Raw genomic sequence first — 10,886 nt, forward strand, 5'->3', positions numbered from 1 at the left:
AAAATATCCGTGACTCGAAAAAACGTTATTATCCTAGATATTTAGTCGATATTCTCGATATTTTAGAGTATCTATCTCTTTTTTTCCATCAATATTTGATAGAATTTGTAAAAATTATATGTACTATATTCATACATACATCTTTTGCGTACCCAAATACGAGACCCATTTTATAGGTGGGTTCTGTTCGTACTAGAATAAAATATTTTCTGGTGAGTGAGCTTAGCTCCACTCCCCATATATGAACGAGGCGGTGAAAGCCTTGAAATTCAGCGTTGTTTTGCAAGTCAAAATGAAGACTTTCTCGTTGTAGGCCCGAGACGCCTCGCATCCAAAGCGGTTCCCGGCTCCCGCTTCGTTGAAGTAGGGCTCCTTGTTGAGAACCAGGCCTTGGATCAACACCAAAACCTGGAGGATCATCGACTGAGATGGGTCCCACCTCTCCTTCCCCTTTCCTGGCCAGGTGTTGAGCAGGCTGAGGCAGACATACCCGCTCACGTAGAGGTTCTAATTGGGCCTCAGCCCGAACGAGTGGTAGAAGGCGATGTCGAAGAAGAAGAGCGCGTAGTGGTAGGGCGTGCCGGAGGCTCCGACGACGACGGCCCTGAGGAGGTCGATGCGGGTCTCGTACGCGTGCACGTAGATGGAGTTCGGGATGTGCTTCTCCAGAATCTTCCACTCCTGCATGATCTTCTTCTGGACCCCGCCGCCGCCGCCACATCCTTTTTTGTTGTTGACGTAGTGGTGGTCTGAGTGGTCCGAAACGACGTCGAATCGCTTGAATACGTTAGGCTTCGACGTCGTCGTCTTTGGCGTCACAGAAGAAGAAGAAGAGGGGGCCATCATCGTTCCGTTTTCTTTCAAGACTCTTTGGTGATTGGACGGACCGTGGACTGTTGTGACTGTGCTTTCAATTTTTTTATTTTTTTTATTTTATGCGACTGTGCTTTCATTGATACCAAAAACAAAATAAAACGAAATAGTCAAGGCTGCGGGGCCACTCAGATTATGGACATAATAGAATGTGATTAGAGTTGTTCGTCTGATTAGGGTAAACAAGTAATGAGTTGAGAATAAGTTGGTAATCTGCTAACTAATGGATTAGATTGGCCTGGCCTAGTGCCAAGTAGAGGTGTCAAACGGGCCGTGTCGGGACAGCCCATTCCATTTAAGCTCGTGCTTTTAACGTTTTCATGTCGGGTCGGGCCGGTCCATTTAATTTATCGGGCCGTGCCGTGCCGGCCCATTTAGTAAAATCAATGATCCTAGTCCGGCCCAAAGCCCATGTCCATATTGAAACGGGTCGGGCCGGGCTCGTGCCGTGGCCGTGCTCGTGCTCGTGCCATACTTAGGCCTAAGAACCAATCCATTTAATTTGAATTTTTTTTCACTTGATTTTTTTTTTCCACTAAATAATGCAAATTATAAACATTAAAAATATAATTAGAGGCAAGAAATGATGAATTATTTGAAAACGTTAATCAATCAAACATCCAAACAATATGAAATAGCGGAGGGCAAAAATTGTCCAACTCCACAAAGTCCACTTAAACTTTTCATCTTTAAACAACTTATTATTTTATATGTGAAAAAATGTCTTGCTTTGGTTATAAGAGAAACGTATATGTCATATATACTGATTAGATATCAAGTCCAATGTTGTTTAATTAATTTGTAGTTGATATGTTTAATTAATTAAGGACCCAAGTAATTTTCCTAAAATGAAATACATCAAATATATATTTATGATTTTATAAAAAACATATAAACAATGACATTAGATGTCAAATTATTGCATTTTGACTTTTGAGAAAGAAAAAAATGTTAAATGGGCCGTGCTTGGGCTCGTGCCGTGCTTGAAGCGTGCTCGGGCCATGGGCCGGCCCGATCCGTTGGACCTCATTTTTTGATCCCGGCCCAGCTCAAGTTTTTGTGCCGTGCCGAACACGGCCCATTAATATTCGTGCTCGTGTCGTGCCATGCCGTGCCTTATTTAAACGGACTGGGCTCGTGCCGTGCTGGACCGGCCCGTCCCATTTGACACCTCTAATGCCAAGTGACTTGTGGTGAGTGGCTTTGGCTTAATAGTTTTGTTTTGTGCATGTTTTTGACGTGGGGAAGAATTTAAGCAAATTCCTAAAAAGTATTGCTTATGTTGTACATTAATTACTACTCCTTGGATACTGTCCTGATTTTGATCAGGAGATCCTGCACTTCAACATGTAACGAAGTGAGAAAAAGTGAAGAAACAAATTTAGAGTTTTAATCAATGATTTGCAATTTGACAAGTTCTTGAAATATGCAAAATCTTTGGATGAATCTTTAATCCAAAAGAAAAGGGGAGAATATGGAAAGTAGAAGCAGCCAACTTGGCAAAGAACAGCGACATAAAACAAAGATTAATGCAATCTTAACACAAGTACATGACAAACACCAAAAAGATACCAGCATTCCTCAAAGTCAAAAAGGTGGATTGTTTAGGCATTTTTGATGAGGCTCCAAGTTGGGTTGGGACTTCTTTGGTGGATGATTTGTTAGGGGTGTCTAGGCCCTGCTTGATTTGTATTGGTTAGTTTGTTTTGTTTGTTTGGGATTTCCCCTTCCCCCGCAAGTTCACCACAGAAGACAAAAGAACAAAAAACCAAACAAAAAGGGTGGATTGTTTTGTCGGTGCAAAGGAGAAAAAACCAATACTCACAACCATAGTCCAAAATATTGATAATATCAACAAAATATCGAGGATATTATAATTTTTCGGGTCATGGATATTTCGGAACGTATCCATACACATATCATATAAATATCGATAATATAAGAAAATATTGATGTCAATAATTTCGCTCACACTTCAGCAATATTTGGTCAAAATATCACTAAAATATTGAAAATATCGATGTAATAAAAAAAGAAAAAAGAAAACACAAAGCACACGCCCAAAGTGGATTCAAACGCTGCTATTTCATTGCTCCAACGCCATACTAAAGAATTGCTTCATGATAGGAAGCTTCTCGTGAGTGGGAGTGTGTGGGTTCTTCAATTTTTTCTCCTTTTTTTTTTTTTGGTCAAATGTCAAATGTCAAACCGGCCTCTAAACTGCCACTGGTTGCTCACAAGTGCAGGTGCTCTCCAATCAAGGCTCCCTCACGTACATCATTTATTTTATACAAAGTCACACTGCCTAGCCATTGTTTTCTAAATTCTTTATTTACACACATCATCATGCTCAAGGTTTAAAATATCGGTGATATCGGAAATATCGGTAGTCCAAAAACACGGAAATTTCGATGGAAATATCGGGATATTATCGATATCGATAAAAATTGAATAAAAACCACGGAAATTGTAAGAAAAACTTGAAAATTTTTATTGGAACTTTGGAGGATGCTTATTTAATCAATTATATATTAGTTTATCACAAAAAATTGGAAGGAAATGCATTGCATGATGGATTTAACTAATTTAAGTTGATTATATAGCGAACAAACACTGTGAGTGTAGAAAATATGTAGTAATTAATGAAAGAAGATTAAACACACCACAATCATTTATATATAATAATTTACTACAATATTTTACATTTTAAAACCAGCTCGCCATTAGTTATTATATATATTAGATTACATAGACAATAAACACAAACTGACGACCAGTGCAATGGTTAAGAGGCTGCCAACTTCGCAAGGGGGCTGGGTTCGAGCCCCAGCATGCCAGGTGAGGGAGTTTTACATGTTTAATTTTTGAAATTTCATCTCGCGATGTTATCGCGATATTATCGATAATATCGCGATATATTGACCATTTGAAAGAGAATATTGAACGAAAATATCGCAGCCGAAATATCCTCGAAAATATCGTCGAAATTATCGATATATTGACGATAAATAGAAGGTTATGTGCCAAAATATCGTCTGCCCAAAAAAACGATATTTTCGCCGAAATATCGGCGAAAATATCGGCATTTAATACTATGATCATGCTCAGTGGTCAAACCTAATTAACAAATATTTTCGAGTTCTATACTACGAATTCAATCAATCACCCAAGTTCAATAATATTTATATTTATTTAAAATATTTGGCATAGGTTTAATCCGAAGATTTTATTAGCATCAGTCATCCACATAATTGATGACAATTGTTTAGAAAAAAAACCACATTGAAACTATAGTGTGTAGGTTTTCAGAGGCAAATTGATAGAATCAATCTTTGGGGTCCATATGATGCTGGGGATCTCTAGCATCTCTCTTTTTATGTCACGTTATGATATTCTTGACTTTGGCCCCTACGGGGTAGACAACCTCTCTGACTCCAAACGCCCAGACAATTCAAAAGGCCCCACACCAAAATCCTTTTTGCGATTTTAAAATTTGCCACAATTCACATTGTTGCCCAAAAGATAAACGATAAGGCAAGAGGAAAATGAGAATCCTAGGCACAAAATAATTAACTTCTTCATGTACCTTTTTTGAAGATAATATGGGTAGTTATGTTCCTTAGAAGTAAGACCTACTATTTAATTTTGTTTTTAATTTTAATTTTTTTAATATGAAAAAAGTGAATTTACTATATTATTCTCATTTAATTAATAATTTCAATTCTCAATATTTGAATTAAACAAGAATATTTTTAAATATTTTAAATATTTCATCATTATCTATCTTTTACTTTATATATATAGATAAATGGATATACTATTATCACATGATTGAATTAGTAAATATAAACTCGCTATGTGACGGCTATACTGAAACACGACACAGCCATACTGAAACACGACAGAGCCATGCATTTAATTTCACACGGTTAGAGTGGGTGGTTGAGGTCCACCATATGCCGAAAACTTTGCAATCAATTCCGTACAATTCTGTTGTCAGCAAATCAACACTTGACAGAAAAATACACGGACAATTCAATTAATCCAATAAAAAAAATTGTAACGTTCTCACATTACAAAAGGCATGATCCTCATCAGCAGAGCAGCAGCAGCAGCAGCAGAAGACGAGGGGTTTCGGATTTCATCCCACAGATAAAGAATTAGTGACCCATTCCCATAATCTAAAATTATCGAAAAGTATCTATGTACATATCGTATAAATATTGATGTCGATAATTTCGTTCATATTTCAACAATATTTTGTTAAAATATCGCTATAATATCGATGTATTGAAAGAAAGAAAAAAAAAAAAAACACAAACTACACACGCAAAGAGTATTCGAACCCCTGTCATTTCAGGCTTCCAACGCCTTAACCACCATATTACTTATGTTTTTGTGATAATATGCAAATGAGAACTCTATATGGTATTAAGTCACTCATGTCTCTTACCATGTGATGTATAAAGTGTAAAATATTGTAGTAAATCATTATATATAAATGATTATGGTGTTTACACTCACAGTGTTTGTCAGCTCGCTATATAATCAACTTAAATTAGTTAAACTCATCATGCGATGCATTTCCTTTCAATTTTTTGTGATAAACTAATAGACAATTGACTAAATAAACATCCTCCAAAGTTTCAATAAAAAATTTCAAGTTTTTCTTACAATTTCTATGGTTTTTATTCCATTTTTATTTATATCGATAATATCCCGATATTTCCATCGAAATTTCTATATTTTGGATTATCGATATTTTCGATATCATCGATATTTTGGACCTTGATTATAGCCAATGCTTCATGGTATTAATGAAATTTACTCTCTTTTCATTCATCTTGGAAAAGTACAAGTGAAAACAAACACTGAACGGAGGAGTAGAAAAGGTAGGCGTAGGGAAAAGGTTGCCAATTGAGAACGTGCATGAAAGCGAGTGGAGCGTTATCTAAGTTAGTTAGATCACTTGACTCAGATATATATTGTTGTTACGTTCTGAGAATTGGACAAAATATAAGACACGTCAAATCGTTGTATACCTTTTCTCTTAAGAATCACTCCCAAAAGAATGGGACGTTTTCTCTTCTTTATAAATATATTCCAGGTGCATTTGAGCTCTTACCTCCATTGGTTTAGCTTTGCTACCCCTTTTCTCCCTTCTTTAGCCCTCACAACTCTCTCTCTCTCTCTCTCTCTCTCTCTCTCTCTCTGTGTCAAGATGTCTAGCTCCTCAAACAACAACATTTCACTACCATTTTCTATCGTTGATGAGCTGGCACCTGTAGTTTTTGGCATAGGCTTTAACAACACTGGGCAACTAGAAAGCTCCAATGCTCAAATTAATGAGAAGTTGCACAACCTCTTCAAAACCCTGAAAGAAAGTGTTGCTGTAAGTTTGTTTCTTGTATGATAATGTGGTTAACTTGATTACCATATCCAGAACTCTTTAAATTTTTTTCTTTTCTTTTTTCAGGATTCTACGTCTGAATTAAAATCCCCGTCTACTCGAAGGCCAATCATACTCACAGATGCGCCGGTTATGATCCAATATATAAATCTATAATATATATGTATAGGCAATAGCCATCTTATTTCAAGTTACAGGAAGCAACTCAGGCTGGTCAATTACAAGATCACAGTAAGTACTCACAAAGTTTGCTTTTTTATTTCAAGTTACAGGAAGCAACTAGAAGATCACGAGGGCCCACCGCTCTGGCTGGTCAATTAACTGAAGTGCGTTTCAAACTGCCGGAAGCTTTTGATGGGGATGGTCTTGACGTTGAGAAGGTATGTACAGTTTTAATCTACGTGTGAAGAGAGAGAGAGAGAGAGAGAGAGAGAGAGAGAGAGAGAGAGAGAGAGGAAGAAGGTGTACTGTTCTAATTTGTATTATATATATTTTTCATAGATCTTGACGTCATCGTCTTGATTGGGATGGCATCGTCTGCTAAAACAGAATTTGTAATATATATTTTTTTTTCATAGATCTGTTTATGGTTGGGTCTTAAGCAATAGGATTAAAATGGGCTCTGGATAATGATATGTTTAGGTGAAAAAAGCCATGCATGCATGCCTAAAAATGTAAATAATCAGAAAAGAAAGCCCAAAATGCATAATTTTCAATTGTTTATTCATTTAAAATTTGTTTTAAGTTATATATATATTTATTAATATATATTTTTAATAACCATATCCATGACATATCTTATCCTAGTTTTTGAAAATTTACAATATCCCTATATCGTATCATATCGTAACACAGTATTCGTATCCGTGTTTGTACTTTAGACTTTAATATGTAAAAACTCTGGCCAGGAGCCATGGCATGCATTACTATATTTTTATACATATACACTAGTTACTGACATTCATGGCACATGATGAGATAATTAAAAACACTATAGGTGTCTAATAATATATACCTAACAACAATCCATTATTCGTGCCCCTTTAACTACTAGGCACTAATTAATAGTGCATTTAGCCACTCTGATCTTGTGCCACGAATATCAATAGCTATAATGTTGTTTTCACATAGTGTTTCTTACATGATGTTGAATTACAAGTTAGAGTATTTATCTTGACGTTCACAAGGTATATACAGCTTTAATCTGCATGTGAAAAGAAAGAGAGAGAGAGAGAGAGAGAGAGAGAGAGAGAGAGAGAGAGAGAGAGAGAGAGAGAGAGAGAGAGAAGATGTCGGCTGTCCTAATTTTTTGTATGTGGTTGCCTACAGTTGGTGCCGCCAGAGGCAAACCAGAATCCAAATACTCAGACCAAACGCAAGTTCTCTTTCTTTCAAAGACTTGAAGGCTGGAGTATTGAGCGGAGATGGAGATCCAATGGAAAAAATTCTGACATGGTAATTTGACTAATTGATTTGTCGTTCAGATATCATGCCTAAACTCAATCTTATAGAAAGTATTCAAATCCAACGATCAATTTGTCGTTCGGAGACTAATTGTATATTTTCTAAAGATACTGAAATGATTCATGCAGTATTACCGGAAGCAAGGAACAAAATGGACCTTCCGATCTGTTGGTAAAGTCGTCAGATATATCATGTACGAAGAAGAACCAGCCAAGAAGAAAGGAAAAGAAGAGGAACAAGTGAGTTAACAACTCAAATACATATTTAAGTTTGTAATATTATGCAACATTTGCTAATTTTGTTCATCGGCAGCGCGAAGATGGGTCTGACATTAAGAGAAGTCGAAAGACGAACCTTAATCATTATAATGATAGCAGAGTTAGGAAGTCTCATCCAATCAATATGGAAATTGGCGGCCACAGTCACTTGATGATTTGTGATGATTTCGGTATTGATGATTTTGAAATGATCGGTGATGATGAACGCTTTTATCACCCTAAACCCTATGATCAAGAGTTGCGGGCCAATGCACGCTTCACAACTGATGATGGTCCAATGGTTGCAGATGGTCAAAGCTCTTATCTCGGTGATGAGATTATGCGATCATCGGGGATCTAAATCCTGATTGGGTGGATGAGAATCTAATCTAATGCTGCCCCAATGCTGATGAGGTTTTGGCTGTCTCCAACAAAACAAGACAATGATTTTTCTCTCCCATAAAAATAGAATAAATGATTTTCTCTCTCCTCCCTTTTTTTCCGATATAATCTCAGCTGTCTCTTTAATATCAAATATTTATTAAGTGTAATAAATAAAGAATTTCATCAAAAATTATAGGCCCAAACCGTGAAGAGTCTCTTCAGTTTCCCCTTCTTCCTGCACATGCATGTGTAGCCATCAATTCATCTTCAGTAGTTTTTTCTTTTATGTCAAAGCAATTTCTCCTATCTTAATACAGATATTGTATCATCAAAATATTTGAGCACCCACAAGATATTTCCTCCAACTCTCAGTTCCATATTTCGGAGAAATTAATTAAATTTCAAGTCAGATAACTAGTGAGTATGTACGTATTTTGACGATTAAGTGATGACATGACATTGTCCGGTGAATTTTAGTTTTCACGTGTGGCATTCTTTCCAATTTTGGGTTGTTCACCTACTTTGTCCTATTATATCACCAACAAATGTAGCGTAGTAGTGGGTCTTGGAAAAGGTTTAAAGTTAGAATCTCCCTCGTATCATGACTCATACATAGCATTTGAGGTGTGAAACATCCTTCAACTCAATGTCTAAAATATCGATGATATCAGAAATATCAGTAGTCTAAAAGTACGGAAATTTCTATGGAAATATCAGTAAACCGCAGTAATTATAAGAAAAACTTGAAATTTTTTATTGAAACTTTGGATGATATTTATTTAGTCAATTATCTATTAGTTTATCACAAAAAAAAAGGAAGGAAATGCATTGCATGATGGGTTTAACTGATTTAAGTTGATTATATAGCGAGCTGACAAACACTGTGAGTGTAAAAAATATGTAGTAATTAATGAAAGAAGATTAAACACCCCATAATCATTTATATACAATTATTTACCACAATATTTTAAACTTTATACATTGTATGGTAAGATATGTAAGTGACTTAGTACCATAGAGTTCCTCTTTGCTTATTATCACAACAACATAAGCAACATGGTGGTTAAGGCGTTAGAGGAATGGAATGGCAGGGATTCGAATCCCTTTTGTGTGTGTGCTTTGTGTTTTTTTCCCTTCCTTTTTTTTTTTTTCCATTACATTGATATTTTCGATATTATTGCGATATTTTGACAAAATATTGCTGAAGTATGAGCGAAATTATCGACATTGATATTTTTCAATATTATCGATATTTATACGATATGTATATGGATATGTTCCGAAATATCTGCGACTCGAAAAAACATTACTATCCTTGATATTTAGTCGATATTATCGATATTTTAGACTATCTATCTCTTTTTTTTCCATCAATATTTGATAGAATTTGTAAAAATTATATGGACTATATTCATACATACATCTTTTGCGTACCGAAATACGAGACCCATTTTATAGATGGGTTCTGTTCGTACTAGAATGAAATATTTTATGGTGAGTGAGCTTAGCTCCACTCCCCAAATAAGAACGCGGCGGTGAAAGCCTTGAAATTCAGCGGCGGCCTTCGGAGCAAATACAGCGTCGTTTTGCAAGTCAAAATGAAGATTTTCTCGTTGTAGGCCTGAGACGCCTCGCATCCAAATCGGTTCCCGGCTCCCACTTCGTTGAAGTAGGGCTCCTTGTTGAGAACCAGGCCGTGGATCAACACCAGAACCTGTAGGATCGTCGACTGAGATGGGTCCCACTTCTCCTTCCCCTTTCCTAGCCAGGTGTTGAGCAGGCTGAGGCAAACATACCCGCTCGCGTAGAGGTTCGGGTTGTGCCTCAGCCTGAACGAGTGGTAGTGGACCTCAGGCGGGTGGGTCGAGTAATCGAAGGGGAAGGCAATGTCAAAGAAGAAGAGCGCGTCGTGGTAGGGAGTGCCGGAGGCTCCGACGACGACGACAGCCCTGAAGAGGTCGATGCGGATCTCATAGGCGCGCACGTACATGGAGTCCGTGAGGTGCTTCTCCGGAATCTTCCACTCCTCTGCCAATATATAATATATATATATATATATATATATATTTCTTTCCTAATCACATCTTTTACTGAAATATGAGACCATTTTCTAGATGGATTCTATTTAAATGAGCAGTGTAATTAGAAAATGCTCTATGATTTTACTACAACTAGGATTGGCGTACCTAATCTTCCTAGATTGCATGATTCTTTGATGCAACCATGGTCATTTTACTTTATCAGAATTAGGATTGGCGTCTTCCAAATTTAGACTGTTCTTGGGCAGATAAAGAAGCAAACTTGAGCCTGCATCTTTCATGTGATTGTGGGTCCATCATTTTTTCTTGTGTCCCCACTAATAATGTAAGGTCGGAGTTTCTTCTTGATTAAGTACTTGCGATGTATCATCCAGCATACACATCCCTTGTGATCTGCTACAAACGATTGTCTGTTATATACCATAGTTCCTTCCTATGCTGCTATTAGCTTTTGTCCTG

General features: G+C 36.8%; 2 protein-coding genes across 2 annotated transcripts; both read right to left on the reverse strand.

Moving 5' to 3' along the window:
• Positions 1-222: 222 nt before the first annotated feature.
• LOC117618333 (putative ubiquitin-conjugating enzyme E2 38) lies at positions 223-843 on the reverse strand. The gene is made up of 2 exons (XM_034347923.1): positions 530-843; positions 223-475 (listed from the first exon to the last, which is right to left on the reverse strand). The coding sequence occupies exons 1-2, from the start codon at positions 841-843 to the stop codon at positions 223-225; spliced, it is 567 nt and encodes a 188-aa protein (XP_034203814.1).
• Positions 844-9,892: 9,049 nt separating this feature from the next.
• Positions 9,893-10,708, reverse strand: LOC117618334 (probable ubiquitin-conjugating enzyme E2 25). The gene is made up of 2 exons (XM_034347924.1): positions 10,690-10,708; positions 9,893-10,416 (listed from the first exon to the last, which is right to left on the reverse strand). Exons 1-2 carry the CDS (start codon positions 10,706-10,708, stop codon positions 9,893-9,895), a joined length of 543 nt encoding a protein of 180 aa, XP_034203815.1.
• Between the last annotated feature and the right edge of the window lie 178 nt (positions 10,709-10,886).

Source organism: Prunus dulcis, chromosome 2, assembly GCF_902201215.1.
Source record: "Prunus dulcis chromosome 2, ALMONDv2, whole genome shotgun sequence".
NCBI classification, from domain to species: Eukaryota; Viridiplantae; Streptophyta; class Magnoliopsida; order Rosales; family Rosaceae; genus Prunus; species Prunus dulcis.